Genomic DNA, 17,883 nt, shown 5'->3' with positions numbered 1-17,883 from the left:
AAAAAATTTTAAATACAGACAAGCCAAAGGCAGGTACCATAATTCCAATTCCATAATCACTGTTAACATTTTGGTATAATGGTATAATCTTCCAGAGTTATACCCCGTGTATGTGGATGTGTATCTATAAATATGTAAGTATATAAAAACTTGTTTTAAAGGGGTAATTTTTATAACTATTTTCCCTTACAAATATGAAAAATCTTTACAGATTAAAAAGAGAGATTTAATCAAAGGATCTTCTCCAAAGGGATTCTAGAAGACAATCAAAGAGTTCAAATTTTAAGATTTGTTCCCCAGTACAGCATGGTGGTAAGCAATTTGGCTCTCAAAGCACATGGACCTGGCTTCAAATTCAAGGTCAGCCTCTTGGCTGCCCCATCTTGGGCAAATGCTTTAACCATTTCTTTTTTTTTTTTTTTTTAATTTTATTTTATTATATTGTGTTAATCACCATACAGTACATCCCCAGATTCCGATGTAAAGTTTGATGCTTCATTAGTTGCGTATAACACCCAGTGCACCATGCAATACGTGCCCTCCCTACTACCCATCACCAGGCTATCCCCTTCCCCCACCCCCTCCCCTCTGAAGTCCTCAGTTTGCCTCTCACAGTCCATAGTCTCTCATGTTTCATTCCCCCCTCTGATTACCCCCCTTTTCTTTATCCCTTTCTTCCCCTACCGATCCTCCTAGTTCTTATGTTCCATAGATGAGAGAAATCATATGATAATTGTCTTTCTCTGCTTGACTTATTTCACTTAGCATTATCTCCTCCAGTGCCGTCCATGTTGCAGCAAATGTTGAGAATTCGTTCTTTCTGATAGCTGAGTAATATTCCATTGTATATATGGACCACAGCTTCTTAATCCAGTCATCTGTTGAAGGGCATCTCGGCTCCTTCCATGATTTGGCTATTGTGGACAATGCAGCTATGAACATTGGGGTGCATATGGCCCTTCTCTTTACTACGTCTGTATCTTTGGGGTAAACACCCAGTAGTGCAATGGCTGGGTCATAGGGTAGTTCAATTTTTAACTTTTTAAGGGACCTCCACACTGTTTTCCAGAGTGGCTGTACCAACTTGCATTCCCACCAACAATGTAGGAGGGATCCCCTTTCTCCACATCCTCTCCAACAATTGTTGTTTCTTGCCTTGTCTATCTTTGCCATTCTAACTGGCGTAAGGTGGTATCTCAGTGTGGTTTTGATTTGAATTTCCCTGATGGCTAATGATTTTGAACATTTTTTCATGTGTCTGTTAGCCATTTGTATGTCTTCATTGGAAAAGTGTCTGTTCATATCTTCTGCCCATTTTATGATTTGTTTATTTGTTTCTCGTGTATTGAGTTTGAGAAGTTCTTTGTAGATCTTGGATACCAGTCCTTTATCTGTGGTGTCCTTTGCAAATATATTCTCCCATTCCGTGGGCTGTCTCTTAGTTTTTTTGACTGTTTCCTTGGCTGTGCAGAAGCTCTTTATCCTGATAAAGTCCCATAAGTTCATTTTATCTTTTATTTCTCTTGCCTTTGGAGATGTGTCGTGAAAAAGGTTGCTCTGGCCGATGTCATAGAAGTTGTTGCCTATGTTCTCCTCTAGAATTTTGATGGATTCCTGTCTCACATTGAGGTCTTTCATCCATTTGGAGTTTATTTTTGTGTATGGTGTGAGAGAGTGGTCAAGTTTCATTCTTTTGCATGTAGCTGTCCAATTTTCCCAGCACCATTTATTGAAGAGACTGTCTTTTTTCCACCGGATGTTTTTTCCTGCTTTATCAAAGATTAGTTGCCCAAAGAGCCGAGGGTCCATTTCTGGGTTCTCTATTCTGTTCCATTGGTCGATGTGTCTGTTTTTGTGCCAGTACCATGCTGTCTTTGTGATCACAGCTTTGTAGTACAGCTCGAAATCCGGCATTGTGATGCCCCCAGCTTTGTTTTTCCTTTTCAACAGTTCCTTGGAGATTCGGGGCCTTTTCTGGTTCCATACAAATTTAAGGACTATTTGTTCCAGTTCTTTGAAAAATGTCCTCGGTATTTTGATCGGGATAGCATTGAAAGTGTAGATTGCTCTGGGTAGTATGGACATTTTAACTATGTTAATTCTTCCAATCCATGAGCATGGAATATTTTTCCATCTTTTTATGTCTTCCTCAATATCTTTCAAAAGTGATCTATAGTTTCTAGCATATAGGTCCTTTACGTCTCTGGTTAAGTTAATTCCAAGGTAACGCATGGTTTTTGGTGTTATTGTAAATGGGATGGATTCCCTAATTTCTCTTTCTTCAGTCTCGTTATTCGTGTATAGAAATGCAACTGATTTCTGGGCATTGATTTTGTATCCTGCCACCTTACTGAATTGTTCTATAACTTCTAATAGTTTGGGAGTGGATTCCTTTGGGTTTTCCATATAGAGTATCATGTCATCTGCAAAGAGAGACAGTTTGACTTCTTCTTTGCCGATTTGGATACCTTTGATCCCTTTTTGTCTTCTGATTGCTGTTGCAAGGACTTCTAGTACTATGTTGAATAATAGTGGCGAGAGTGGGCATCCTTGTCGTGTTCCTGATCTTAAGGGAAAGGCTTCCAGCTTTTCCCCATTGAGAATAATGCTTGCAGTAGGCTTTTCATAGATGGCTTTTATGAGATTGAGAAATGTACCCTCTATTCCTACACTCTGAAGGGTTTTAATCAGGAAAGGATGCTGTATTTTGTCAAATGCTTTTTCTGCATCAATTGAGAGGATCATATGGTTCTTGAGTCTTTTCTTGTTGATATGATGTATCACATTGATTGATTTGCGAGTGTTGAACCATGCTTGCATCCCAGGTATGAATCCCACTTGGTCATGATGGATAATCCTTTTAATGTACTGTTGGATTCTATTAGCAAGGATCTTGTTGAGGATTTTGGCATCCATATTCATTAGAGAAATCGGTCTGTAATTCTCCTTTTTGAGGGGGTCTTTGCCTGGTTTGGGGATCAAGGTAATATTAGCCTCATAGAATGAGTTTGGTAGCTTTCCTTCTGTTTCTATTTTTTGAAATAGCTTTAGGAGAATAGGTATTATTTCTTCTTTGAATGTTTGGTAGAATTCCCCAGGAAAACCGTCTGGGCCTGGAGTTTTATTATTTGGAAGGTTGTTTATCACTGACTCAATTTCTTCATAGTTAATTGGCCTATTTAAGAAATCTATTTCTTCCTGTTTCAGTCTTGGTAGTTTATAGGTTTCCAGGAAGGCCTCCATCTCTTCCAGATTGTTTAGTTTTTTGGCATATAGCTGTTGATAAAAGTTTCTAATAATCCTTGCAATTTCAATGGTGCTGGTCGTGACCTCTCCCTTTTCAGTCATAATTTTAATAATCTCAGTCCTTTCTCTTTGTTTTTGGACAAGTTTTGCCAGTGGTCTATCAATTTTATGGATTCTCTCAAAGAACCAGCTTCTAGTCCTGTTGATCTGCTCTACTGTGGTTCTGGTCTCTAATTCATTGATTTCTGCTCTAATCTTGGTCAACTCCTTCCTTGTCAGTGGGTTAGGCCTGTCCCTCTGTTGCTGTTCCAGTTTCTTGAGGTGAGAATATAGAAACTGCATTTTAGATTTTTCTATTCTTTTGAGTGAGGCTTGGATGGCTATGTATTTCCCCCTTAGGACTGCCTTTGCAGTATCCCATAGGTTTTGGACCGTTGTGTATTCATTCTCGTTGGTCTCCATAAATTGTTTAATTTGTTTTTTGATTTCCTGGTTTATCGAGTCATTCTTGAGCAGGATGGTTCTTAGCCTCCAAGTGTTTGAGTTTCTTCCAGGTTTTTCCTTGTGGTTGAGTTCCAATTTCAGAGCGTTGTGGTCTGAGAATATGCAGGGGATAATTTCAATCTTTTGGTATTGGCTGAGACCTGTTTTGTGTCCCAGAGCATGATCTATTCTTGAGAATGTTCCATGGGCATTTGAATAGAATGAGTATTCTTTGGTTCTGGGGTGTAGTGTTCTATATATATCTATGAGGTCCAACTCGTCGAGTATGGCATTCAAAGCCTTTGATTCTTTGCTTAGTTTTTGCCAGGGTGTTCTGTCTATTTCTGATAGTGGGGTGTTGAGGTCCCCTACTATTACTGTGTTCTTATCTATATGTCTCTTTATTTTGGTTAAGAGTTGGCTTGTGTATCTTGCTGCTCCCCTGTTGGGGGCATATATATTAATAATTGTCATATCCACTTGTTGAATACTTCCTTTAAGAATAATATAGTGCCCTTCTGTATCTCTCTCTATGGCCTCTAGTTTAAAATCCAGTCTATCTGATATGAGAATTGCTACTCCAGCTTTCTTTTGAGGTCCATTTGCGTGGAAGATGGTACTCCATCCCCTTACTCTAAGTCTGAATGCATCTTTGGGTTCAAAATGAGTCTCTTGTAGACAGCAAATGGATGGGTCATGTCTTTTTATCCAATCTGCAACCCTGTGGCGTTTTATGGGAGAGTTTAAGCCATTTAGATTGATAGAGATTATTGACAGATATGATTTTAATGATGCCATTTCTCTTTAAAGTCTTTGTATCGGTTGTGACTTGCTGCTCTGTATCACTCTTGGGGCCTTTTTACCTTTATAGAGCCCCCCTTAATATCTCCTGTAGGGCTGGTTTCGTGGTTACGAAATTGGTTAATGATTGGCGATTTTGGAACGTCTTTATTTCTCCATCAATTCTGAATGACAGCTTTGCTGGATAAAGGATCCTTGGCTGCATGTTTTTCTCTGAAAGAGCTTTAAAAATGCCCCCCCAAGCCTTTCTCTCATTCCAGGTCTCTGTAGACAGGTCTGACGTAATCCTGATACCTTTGCCTTGGTACGTGAGAAATTTCTTTGCCCTGGCCGCTTTCAATACTGTATCCTTGGATCTAATATTTGCGAATTGCACTATGACATGCCGTGGCGTAGGTTTGTCCTGGTTGAGCTTGGATGGGGTCCTCTCTGCCTCTTGGACACGAATGCTTGTTTCCCTTGCTAGATTAGGGAAGTTTTCAGCTACAATTTGTTCAAATATCTCTTCTAGACCTCTGTTTTTCTCCACCCCTTCAGGGATGCCGATGATTCTGACATTGGATCGTTTCATAGAGTCAGTAATCTCCCGTAATCTACATTCGTGGGCGTGGATTTTTTTAAGACCAGCTTCTATTTTCGTTTTTTCTTCTACTAACCCATCCTCCAATTCGCTAACGCGTTCCTCTGCCTCGGTGACCCTGGCCGTCAGAGCCTCTAGTTTTGACTGTATTTGGCCCATAGAATTTTTAATTTCTGTCAGATTCGCTCTCATTTCTGCCCTTAGGGATTCTATATTCTCAGCAACGCTTTCTCTGATGCTTTTTTCAAGTTTACTCATCATCTTGACCATTGTTGCTCTGAATTCCATTTCTGATAATTGGGATACATCCATATGTATTAATTCTGTGGCCGAGGCCAATTCTGTGGCAGAGGCCACAGACTCATTATCTTTTCTTTGCTGGGGGGGACTTCTCCTTCTCGTCATTCTGATGAAGAGAGATTGCAGGGTTGTCCAGAGCCCAAGTGTTGACTGGGACCCAGGCCGTGCGCCCTTGTTTTATAGAGATCTTAGGGATGTGGGCTTCTTCCTTAAAGAGTTTATTTATTTATTTGAGAGAGAGAGAGACAGTCAGCAAGAAAGGGAACCCAAGCAGAGGAGTGGGAGAGGAAGAAGCAGGTTCCCGGTGGAGAAGCCCGATGAGGGACTCCTTTCCGGAACGTTGTAAACACACCCTAATCCGAAGACAGGTGCTTGGTGACTGCGCCACTCAGGCGCTCCGGGTTGTGGGCTTCTTGATTTTTCAGCCTGCCTTCTGGGGGAGGGGCCTGCCTGCCGGTACTCAGAAAACCCTGTTTGGGTAGAGTCTCTGTGTCCCTTGCGAGGGGGGATGGGGATGGGCACCCTGTGAGCCGGTATTTCCGGGCTTTTGTTCTCTGGCGGCTTTCCCTGGCGGTTTGCTATGCCTCTTCTGAGAGAGCAGCAGCGGCTGAAATTCAGCCTCTGTCTCAGAACAGAGGGATCGCGGATCGTTCTCCACTGATGTTCTGGCCACTTTAACTCTGTTTCTGTTGGTGCTGCTCAACCCTGCAGCATCCCGGGCTGTGCGCCCCACACCCGGCGTCCCAGCCCTCACTTCCAGGGCCGGCACGTCTCTGTCCTTTGTGTTTCCAACCCCGCCCGCCGCCAGCCGCCCCGCGCGGGCTCCCGGAGCTCCCCGTCTCAGTCTGGTGTCTCACGGGTGCTGACCGCGAGTCCGCCTGCTCCCCCGTGCAGGTGGCCCTCCAGCCGCCAGCCGCCCCGCGGACGCTCCCGGAGCTCCCGGTCTCAGCCTCGATCCAGTGAGCACACCGGAGCTCCGGAGCTCCGTGAGATGCTTGGTGGTGCACGCTCCCGGCTCACGGACTCAGTCTGCCGTTTCCAGAGTGCGGGTCCGCGGTCCGCCCGCTCCCCGGTGCAGGTGGCCCGCCAGCCGCCCTGCGCGCGCGCTCCTGGAGCTCGCGTTCTAAGTCTGTTGTCTCGCGGGTGCCGTCCGCGAGTCCGCCTGCTCCCCCGTGCAGGTGGCCCGCCAACCGCCAGCCGTCCCGCGTGCGCTCCCGGAGCTCCCTTCTCAGCCTGCTGTCTCAAGCGTGCGGGTCCGCGGTCTGTCCGCTCCCCCTTGCAGGTGGCTACCGCTTCCCGGCGCCCTGACACGGCGGCTCCCTCCCCCTTCTGTTTAGCTTCCGATATCTGTGCGCGGTTTCACGGCTCCCCGCTTCGTACCTCGATACTCAGCGCTGGAGATGTTCATTTGTAGAGATCCAGATGTATCTTCCTGCGTCTCAGGCTGATTCCGTGGAATATTCCTGCTGGTCTGGTACCTATCCAGCTCAACTCAGGGGACCGGCTGAAAAAGGGGTCCCCTACTCCTCCGCCAACTTAACCTCCCAAGTTCCTAACCATTTCTGACCCTCAGTTTCCCCATCTGTAAAATGGGCATATGGATTATAGTGGACATCTGCTTTTGGTTTTGGTGTTTCTTACCAGCATCTGTTTCCAAGAGTTTCTGGTAAGAACACCTCAGTTTTCTTTTGGAGAAGCCATTCCTCTTCTGTTCTCAGTCCATGAGGTTTGGAAGGGCTGAATCATGCTCTCCCCAAGCATGGCCATCAGTGATCGGATCTGCATGTGATCCACGTCAGGTCAACAGAGGTAACCCTGGGACTCTTGATGGATGAAGTTCTTCCCTTCACAGTGACTGAAGAGGAGAAGGCAAGCGGAGACCTGCCGGAACTCTCACCTGGAGAACACCCACCTGAGGGTGTGGTACACACAGAAGGCGGCAGAGATGGAAGACAGCTAGAAATCTGGGATACACCTGCGATGGAATCCTTATCTCCTTTGCACTTTCCAGTTTTGTGAGCCAGTAAATCGCCTGTGATGACTATGTGTATGAACTGATGAGGTAAGACTCTATCTCTGGCAACTGAAAGTGCTCTGCCCTATCCAATGATAGTACCTACCTCTCAGGATATTAGGAAGAAATGAAATGATATGGGGAAGTGCTTCATACAGTATTGTGGCTTAATTTTTAAAAAATATTTTACTTATTTATTTGAGAGAGAGAGTAAAAGTGGGGGGGCAGAGCGAGAGGGAGAAACAGGTTCCCCACTGAGCAGGGAGCCTGACTCAGGGCTTGATCCCAGGACCCAGAGATCATGACCAGCACCAAAGGCAGGCGCTTAACCCACTGAGCCATCAGGTGCCCCATATCGTGGCATATTTTAAGTCATCATTAAATATCAGTTGTTACATCATCATTATTAAATACTAACCCAAAATGTACCAGAGGCCTTCATTTTTCTCTAAGTATTTTAATTCCATGACAAAAACAGGCAGGCAAGCTGCAAAAGGCACGGTGCTTTAGGTCTCAGCATTCTATCTTATTGCAAACCAGATCTGAAGTTTTTGTACACTTTTTAGACGAAATCTTTCTTCGAAAATGCCAATTTCCAATGTGCTTCCGACTTCTCTTGTGTTTCTAACAATGCATTCTCCCTGAAGGGTAAAATCTGATACTTGAACACCAAAGCTTGTTACTTTAAGGCTGGGGGTCAGACAACTGAGGTCCTTATAATTCTCACAAAACTCAGAGGAGGAGAATGCAGGGCATCTTTTTTTTTAAATAATTTTTATTTTGTTATATTAGTCACCATACAGTACATCCCCAGTTCAACCAGCAATGCAGAGCCCTGGGTAGCAGTGTCTGTGGACAAAATTCTGCATTTGGCTTCCCTGAGAACACTTCCTAATTCCCGTGAACTCCTCGCCACCCACTCTACTTTTCTGAGCTGGGAAACCATAGCTCTCCGCCCTTGAGTTGACACCAAGGCTAGGGAGAGCCCTAAGTCCAGGTCTGACACTCTCCAGAACCACAGTCCAAGTCCCCAAGAGGCAGTCAAGACGGTCCTCCCTCATCTACTCCTTTAGCTTTTACTAAGGATCCGAAGACTGGGTCTGGTGTATTATTTATCATACACGGAAGCTGAGTTTTGATCTCCTCAAGTCATAATCCAGGAAAAGCCTGCCCAAATCTGCATCTGAGCCCCAGCTCACGTCTGCTGAGAGTTTCTGGCGTGCTGCCTTCTGGGCCAGCATTCTACCTGTACTCTGTCATGTTATCGTTGAGCTTATGAGGAAGCCATGATTTGCTGAGGAGGACTAATTCAGAGCCACACAGCTCGCTTGCTGGGTCTAGCCACGATTCCGTCCCTCACTAATAAACAACGGTGGACAAGAACAGCACTCAGAACGGTGAATCATCTGTTGAGTGACCACCATGGGCTAGCCCTGTGCTGGGTGCTTTAGGTATATTATTATTTTATCTCTTTGGACCTCAGTTCCCCCCCCCCCATGAAAAGGGGTCACATTTGGATTACGTGTTCTCCACTGTCTCTTCCTTACATAAAGCTTGGATTCTAAATGGTACCAATGATGAATTTCTACTAGACTATTTCAGTCTATCGTGTTTTGCTAAAAGAGGTCAAGGGGAGGGAACACAGGCAAAGATCAAGACATCACCTTCAAATACACCAGAGTCACTTCTTGATGGCACAAAATCACAGAGTCCCAATATAGGTATCAAGTCAAGAAATTCCTCTTTTTGGGGGCAATTTTCAGAATTTCAGAATCTGAAATCAAGTGCTGGGGAAGATTTGGAAAAAGAGCACAAAATCTCCCATCTTCTGCAAAAGTCTCTTCTTTTTTTTTTTAATATTTTAAATGGTGGTAAAAAATATATAACATACAATTTTGTCTTTTACTTTTTCCCAGTGAGATAACATGAAGAGAAGTATTTCCAAGGAAAACAAATCTGTTTTCAAATTTTCTCCAAAAGAATCTCACCTGTGAGTTAGTAGGGGAATTAGTGTCAATATGGCTACTATTTCCTCAACTTAGTGAAGGTGATACAAGCAGGCGCCACATACCCAGATTAGTCAGAACTCCTTGGTGGTAAGTGAAAGGAACTCAGTTCAGGGATTCTAGGAAATGGATGAAACGGCACAGCCAAGAAAGGGCAGGAGCTGGCCTTGGGAACAATGTCAGGACTTGCCTCCCCAAGTTGGGTTCATATACTCTCAATGCAGACCAGCTTCCTCCATATGCAGGAAACATGGCAGTCAATCCTGAATTTCATACCTTAATCTTAGCCACTTGAAACAGTTTGCCCTTAAACTATCTCTGATCCAATTTTTAAATCCCTATGAAAGGGTCTAATTTGGCCCAAGAACCTATCTTGAATCACCTGCCACCTGGGACAAGGTTAAGGGCACATAATGGCTGTTCCAGGGTGTGGTGGATGTGCCTTTCCTATGTGCCTCCCCCCTCCCCCGCCCCCAAAACCATTCCCCTTCCTCTCCATTGACAGCAGTGAGATTTTGATTTAAAGAACCATCTGGTTTGGGTAAGATGATTTTGAAGGAAAATACCAGAAACCTCAACTCCAACACATGTAGCTGGAGGGCCCAAGACGGGGCAGGTATCAGGGTTTGTTAATTTGGGGGCTCAGTAACGTCCTCAGGGATCCAAATTCTCCTACTTTTTCTATTCTACTGCTCACGGTGATGGCTTTATCCTAAAGCTGGTCCTCTAAGAATCATGGTAGTAACTGGGACTATTTATTTCCTTGTCCATATCTAGCACATGGAGTCTTTTGCCCAATAATATAAAATATGTCCTTCCCTTCTGGCTGATTCAGCAACGTGGGTCAGGTAACACCTGTGGACCAATAACCGTTGCCAGAGAAATGAGTGTATTGAATGTTCTAGTGCTGCAAGCACACAGTTTATACCATGAAAGGGGTGGGATTACCATGCCTGGCTTACACCATCTCCTGGAGATGCGGTCCGCCCACAAACTGCAGGGGCGGGTGGGAGGAATAGAGGTCAGAAGCCAATCGCAACAGCTACCACATGACCTTCCCCTGGGCGGTTTGAGTGGTCATGGTCTCAACTCTAACTAGGGGTTGGGCCTTGCTTGGTTTAAGTGAATTAGTCAATCCTATCCTACCCCTCCACTCCTTCCCAGTTCCTCCCCCATTCCACAGGAATTTAAACTAATGAAAGCCAATGAGATGGGAGAAAACTGGGGTTTGAGAAAACGAAAACATTCTCTCTCCCCAATAAAGTATGGGAAGGAATCTAGAATGGTCCATGGAGTAATGTTAAGCTCAACATAGACATGGTTACATATGGACATATTTATATGTGTAAATATGCAAGTTAGTATAAACACATACATGTTTTGCTCTGTCAGCTGTGAGGGTCTAAAAGAAATGATATCCCAGTAGCAACAAGCATGCCTTGTACCCAATTCTTAGTTTCTAATACCATTCTCCAGTAAGAGGAATCAGGGCTCCTTGAAGAAATGGCTGATTCAAAAAAATGGAGCAGAAAATATACAAGATGAGCCCAGGGCATCCTATAGGGCCAGAGAGTAAGGGAGTGCTCAAAAAACTAGAAATGAAAACAAAAAACAAAAACACATTGATTGGAGTATGTCAAAGGAAAATAAAAGCCAACTGTAAGAGCTCCTAAAGGCCAATAAAGAAACAATTCCAGCAACACAACAGTGATGTAGGATTATAACTCAAAGTATAAAATAAATATGTATCCATAAGTCCATACTGATATAATGACTGAATAAATTAATAAATAGATGAGAAGAATCAAATCTCCCATGCAGGAGAATTTAAAATAATTTAGGTAGATACTCCCGTCATCAAGGAGGGAGAGCATCACTGCTCACCCCTCAGGTGTGGGCTGGCCAGTGACTTCCTTCTGAAGTTTATAGTATGGAGGCACCTGGGTGGTGCAGTGGGTTAAGCGTCCGGCTCTTGGTTTCCATTCAGGTAGTGATCTCAGTGTTGTGAGATTGAGCCCTGCGTTAGGTTCCATGCTGAGTGTGAAGTCTGCTTGAGACTCTCTCCCTCTCCCCCTTCCAGCTCTCTCTCTCTCTGTCAAATAAATAAATCTTTTTTAAAAAAATTAAGTATATAGCATGGAAAGGGTGGGGCGGGGGAAAGAACAAATTGCCAATAGAAAACCCCAAACACACACCACCTCTTACAGGTGACCAAAGCAGTCATAAATCATGTCAATAGCATATATTCAATATGATACGATGGAAAGGGCACTTTCCCTCACTGGCCTTCCTCCCAATAGCCCATAACTTTGTACGCTCAAGAGTAAAGCATCAGACACATTCCAATGGTAGGGCATCCTACAAAATATCTGACCAATGCTTTTTTAAACTCCCAAGGTCATCAAAAACAAGGACAGTTTGAGAAACTGCCACAGCCAAGAAGAGCCTAAGGAGATGTGACATCTAAATATCACATGCGGGGAGCCTGGGGGGCTCAGTCAGTTAAGCATCTGCCTTCAGCTCGGTCATGATCCCAGAGTCCCAGAATCAAGCTCTGCGTCAGGCTCCCTGCTCAGCGGAGAGCCTACTTCTCCCTCTGCCCCTCACCCCTCATGTTCGTGTTCTCTCTCTCTCACTCTCTCTCTCAAATAAATAAAATCTTAAAAAAAAAATGAAATAAATATCTTGTGCTATCCTGGCCAAGATCCTGGAACAGAAAGGGGACATTCTGTAAAAACTAAGAAAATGTAAACAAACTATACATTAGTAATTATACTATTACTTCATTAATTAGAACAAATATATCAAACTGATGTAAGATTTTAATAACGGAGGAGACTGGGTTCAGGGCATATGGAAACTCTGTACTACTCTCTCAGTTTTTCTAAAAATCTCAAACTATTCTAAAAAGTAACATCTATTAAAAAGAAAAAAGATACCCTCTCTTGAAAGGATGTTACAATTAAAGATCCTCACTATTATTCTTGTTCTTTACTACAAGATTATTTCGAACATTATTAAATAATATGTAATGTAATCATGTATGTAAAATCTTCGCATAATGCTGGCACAAGGTAGGTGCTGTGTTCGTTCATTAGGTGATTTGACAAATTCGCATTGAGTACCTACTATGAGATCAACTCTGTTCTAGGTGCCAGTGGTACAGGGGTGAATAAGACATGAAGTAGACATTGCAGGAGAGGAGCAAATAAAATACAATGTTCATATAATAACCAGTGCTACTAAAAAAAAAAAAAAGCACTAACCAGGGTAAGGGAGTAGAGAATGATGGGGAGGTCCTTTTTTCTAGAGCAGTTGGGAGGACCCTTCTGAGAAGAAAACGTGAAAGCAGGGCGCGTGTGTGCTCAGTCGTTCAGCGTCTGCCTTCGGCCCAGGGCGTGATCCCAGGGTCCTAGGATCGAGCCCCACATTGGGCTCATTGCTCCGCTGGGAGCCTGCTTCTTCCTCTCCCACTCCCCCTGCTTGTGTTCCCTCTCTCGCTCCCTGTCTCTGTCAAATAAATAAATAAAATCTTAAAAAAAAAAAGAGAAAACCTGAAAGAAGTAAGGGACTAGCCACACAAGGATGTGAGTAAAAAACATTCTAGCACAGGGAACAAGTAAAAAGTGCTGAGGTGGGAATGAGTTCAGCATACTTGAAGGCTAGTGTAGCTGAAGCACAGTGGTAGGAGACAAGGTCAGAGACCCAAATGGGTCTGCGATCAGACAAGGCATGAAGGCCAGACTAAGAACCTGAATTTTCTTGTCATTGTGAGGAGAAGTCGGTGATAGGAGGCTTTCCCCAGCAAAGACCCAATGTGGTCTACATAGTTCACATTATTCCAGCAGCTATACGGGAAATGGACTGTAGAGGGCGCTAGAGTGGAGGCGTGCAAACCAGATCTTGTGCTACTGGGGGGCCCACGTGCGAAAGGTGGTGTTTAGGAGCCAGTGGTAGGCATGCAAGTGGGGAGATATACTTTTTTAAAAGATTTATTTATTTATTTTAGTGAGAGAGTGAGATCACGAGTAGGAAGGAGAGAGGGTGAGAGAATCTCAAGCAGATTCCGTGCTGAGTAGGCAGCCCGATGCAGGACTTGATCTCAAGACCCTGAGATCATGACCTGAGCTGAAACCAAGAGTCAAACGCTTAACCGACTGTGCCACCCAGCTGCCCGGGGATATATTTTGACATAGAGCCAATATGATTTGCTGATCAATAAAAGGCGGAATCATGGACCAATCAACAAAAATGAATGTGAATAGAGTCAAGACTCAGAGCACATATCACAGACGGTCCCTAAGTTCTGGAGACCTTTAATGTGCTCTGGGGCTACCAGCTAATTATAGGATCACCGCAGAGTTGGCATTTTGCTATATCACACCATCCCCCTTAAGTGAGACCTTTATTCAGGCTTGAACCCTCCGAAAAGACTTATCTCAGATACCAAAGGGAACTGCAGGAAATGGTGTCTCTTGATGAGCGAGTAAACACGCTTCCTCTCATTGGAACAGCTGGGGAGGCTGCCAAGTGTAAACGTGTTTCTCTATTGTCTCCCCACCCCCACCTCTCCCAAATTCTGCGAGGGCAACAACTCCTTTCACCACTGTACAATGAGTGCCTGGTCCAGAATATATGTGCAAAAACATTTGCTGAATGACTGTGGACTAAAATGGCAGAGGACCTCCACAGAGCTCCGAGGTAGCCTAAGTCTCCCTTAGAAACCATATTTCAAGAGAAAACAGCAATACCCAGGCCAATGCAAAAAGAAAAAGAATAAAGTTCAGGAGAGGGCTGAGATTGAGTAATCGGTAAGAGTTCTAGGCTAGAGCCAATAAATGAGAAACCAATTTTGCAAGAGGCAGCACAAAGGGCTAAGCAATAGTCATTGTTAGGATTTTACAGCTAAACTGGATGATCTCATCATAGGATCATCAAATGTCAGGGCTGGAAGAGATTTTGGAAAACTTTTGGATTGATTTGCTCAGTTTACAGATGAGGAAATTAAGGTGAAATGGCTTGGGATTAGAACCCAATTTTCTGGCCTCCAGATGCCAAATTCTTTTCTACATTGCACTGATTAGCAGTTATGTTCCACTGCCTGTTCATACATAGGCTCAAAGAGGAGTTTCCAGAAGCAAGTTGGAGAGACAGGCTTTTAAAGTTTACTCTCCAGTAAAATTCTTTTTAGAATTCATTTCCATAAAAACCAAATCATCCCCTCTTGATCAACCTTTCCTCTTATCATTCAGTGAAAATAAGGCACCCTATCACGATTCCCTTTTTGACATGGCTGCCAGGAAGCTTAGAGCTAAAATTAATACTTACTCCTCATAACAACAGTGGCTTAGTTTTTGACAAACAGTGCTTATTTCCCCCTCCCCTTTATGCCTTTTCATTTTTTAGGATGATTTCAATGGCCTTATTATATATGTTTTTTTACTGAAAGTCATCTCAAATTCTCTCTGGAAGTCAGCCAGGTGTAAATCACCAATAAACCAAAATGAAAGGAAGATTTCATTTCTCTTGTGCACTTGGAATGGCTACGTAGATTGTGGTGTCTGTTTCCAGATCCCACCCCTGACCTAAAAGCTCAGACCTTACCTCTGGGCTTTATATTTATAGAGAGGAGAGGCCACCACAGGACAGATTGCATACAAATGACTAGTTATAAAATTGTAGGGTCTGTCTGCTAACTAGGCAAGTCCCTGGAAACTTCTCTGAAATGAAAACAAGATGTGGAAGGAGAGGGCTATGTTTCCTGCGCTGACGTGGCAGGACTTCACAGCCGTACCCTGGGGGAGGCAAGGCAGCCCGGGCCACGGATGGTCAGCAGGTGGTGGCCTGTATCCCATCCAACTCCACGCTTGCTGCTGACTGCTCCCTGGGCCCGAGAAATGAGATCACGTAACCTTCATCTCTTCTGGATTCCAGCCACGTAAAGAGATTAAAGCACCCGATTTCTGAAAACACGAGGCTTTCTTTTCCCTCCCTAAAATGAAATTCCTCCTAAACCACAAAAATTTAACCCAAGCAGGATTAGAAGAGCAATAAAGGAGTCCATGCAGAGATCTTCCCTCCTGCTCCTTCATTGTCTCAGAATCTTCTGCTGCCATTTCTATCCAGGCAGTAAAAAAAAAAAAAAAAAAAAAAAAAAAAAAAAATTAAGTCCCCGAAAATGTCAACTTCTCCAGAGGACATAGACTTTCATCTTTATGCATCTGAGCTTGAGACTTCCTGTGGCTTTTTTGTTGTTCGCTCTTTCTGGAGTTTTAAGAATTTTGTTCTATATTCCTATGGTGTTGGCCATGACTTCCATGATAATATAAGAGATATGTTCAAAAGAAAAATGGCTTCAGGAGGTACTGTTGCTTGTGGAAATAGTCCTTCCCTAAAACATCCATTTGGATTCTGCTCATGATCTCTTCTTAGAGCCAATTTGTTCAGATAGAGACAAGAAGACACTGCCCCACGTACCCAACACCTTGAAGAATGAGACTGTTGTAAAAATCCATGACGGTTCTTTAGAAAAATCTCAGAAAAACTATGAAATGCAGGCATGACTAGTTAGGGTTATGACAACAGCACAGCAGGTAAGAGTCAACCCGGCCCAGACCACCTGAATCTTTACCCTTATCCACCACAAGTGATCTATGAACCCTAGGCAAATGGTTAAACCTTGTGTTACTTCCCTAACCTGTGAAATGGGGATAATAATAATTAGTGCTTACTTCATAGAGCAGGCTCTCAAAGGCTGGTGTGTGTTAGAAACAATGGGAGGGCTTGCTAGAACACAAATTACTGACCTCACCCCCACTGATTCTGATTTCGTGGGGCCGGCTGAGGCCTGAGAATCTGCATTTCTAATGATGGCCTCAGGTGACACTGTTGCTACTGGTTCCAAGACTACACTTCGAGAACAGCTACCATAGGGCTGTGGTGCAGATGACATGGTTCATATATGTACAGTAAGTCTTAACAAGGACTACTTTTGTGACTGCTGTTAGCAGGGTGCCTGGCAAAAGGTTAGCTGTGTTAAATGGTGTCAGTCGTCACTGTCTTACGAGCTGTCCCTTCCACTTACAGATCCTAGTAAACTTGCAGTTGTACCTTAGGGCAACACATTATAAGAAACCCCAGGTCCTAACAGAAATGCCCTGATTTTAAAGTATGTATATATTCATAAGAGCTTGTAAATCGTTCCCAATACTTAAAAGGGACTCTATAGATGATTGGGCTTTTTCCCCTCTCAAACTTCTCAGTACCCATCTGTATATTTATTATGAGGCAGAAGAGAACCAAAAGCTGACACAGCTTCTCTTGAGGCTTCGTGTCTTTTCTCTTAGTTACAGTAAAAGCGCCAGAACAGATTTAGGCATTAGGGCCAGAAAGAATTCCTCAACTCATTTCAAGTAATGAAGGAGCCCAGCACACGCAGACGCAGGAACGGCAGTTACAAACATCACCAGCTTCCAAAGGGCAGAGGAAACAGACCCGCTACAAGACGGGGGGGGGGGGGGGGGGGGGGATTGTTAAAAAGCTCTCACAACAAAGGAAATGAACGCAAATCCCTAACCTGGGGGCGGTCCAGCAACCCTAAGGACAAAGATAAAACGCTCTGATGAAAAGCTGTGGCGGGTTAAGCTCCGTGCAGAGAAAGAGAATATCAAACACAATGTCAGAGGTTAAGATGTTTTCCTTGTGAGACGCTTTGACCGTACTTGAGTCTGAAACAGAACGAGGAACAGGGAAACCGTCACTCTCTCTTTCCCGTGCCACGCATCGCTCCTTCCAGGAAGAAAACTTCTTTTTTAATAAACCTAGGTCGAGTGCCCCTTCTATACTAAGCACAGGGCGATTCAAGGTTCAGTGAGAGGCAGCTAGTTTTTGGTAAACATCTAACTTTTCCAACTCAACCACATCCAAGTTTTTGGTAAAAATTCTCCTGTGAAACATGAGAGTTAGATAAAGCATTCTTGCATCGTGATGGCTTTTGAAAAATTAAACAAAGGGCGCATGTTTGCAAGAACGCAAACACACGTCTTGTCCTGACTGTTAAAAAAATAAATGTAATATATAAACCTCCCTCCCGGGCACTTCTCTTTCAAAACTGTGCCTGATAGCAGCACTGCGCTGTCAACAGGACTCCACAAAGGTGGTTCTTCAGCTCTCGCGGGGCAAAAAACACAACTGGGCAGCCCGCGGGGGAACTTGGAGTCTGTCCCTCCAGCCCAAAGCCTCCCCTGGACTTGGCACGGGCTGAGGGGGCGAGACACGGGTCCCCAGAAGGGATTCTGGGGCTGCCACGACTCACCTCGCCAACTTCTCCAAGCTCGCGGCGCCCCGGCGGCCGGCTCGGGGGCGCGGACGCGGGGGCCGGCGTCGCCGAGCACGCGGGCGGGCTCCCGGGAGAGCCCCGGGGTCCGGAAGACGCTCCGGGGCGCGCGGGGTGG

General features: G+C 44.3%; 1 protein-coding gene across 1 annotated transcript in view; it reads right to left on the bottom strand.

Annotated features, from left to right (window-relative positions):
* GXYLT2 (glucoside xylosyltransferase 2) overlaps positions 1-17,883 on the bottom strand; it is a 107,183-nt gene that overhangs the window by 88,536 nt on the left and 764 nt on the right. Inside the window, exon 2 of the mRNA XM_034657252.1 lies at positions 17,745-17,878. Within this exon, the coding sequence (XP_034513143.1) occupies positions 17,745-17,878 (134 nt within the window). The remainder of the gene's footprint in view (positions 1-17,744; positions 17,879-17,883) is intronic.

This window comes from Ailuropoda melanoleuca, chromosome 4 (assembly GCF_002007445.2).
Source record: "Ailuropoda melanoleuca isolate Jingjing chromosome 4, ASM200744v2, whole genome shotgun sequence".
Taxonomy (NCBI): Eukaryota; Metazoa; Chordata; class Mammalia; order Carnivora; family Ursidae; genus Ailuropoda; species Ailuropoda melanoleuca.
Note: the sequence above shows the minus strand (reverse complement) of the source record. Positions and strands in the feature narration are given on the sequence as shown.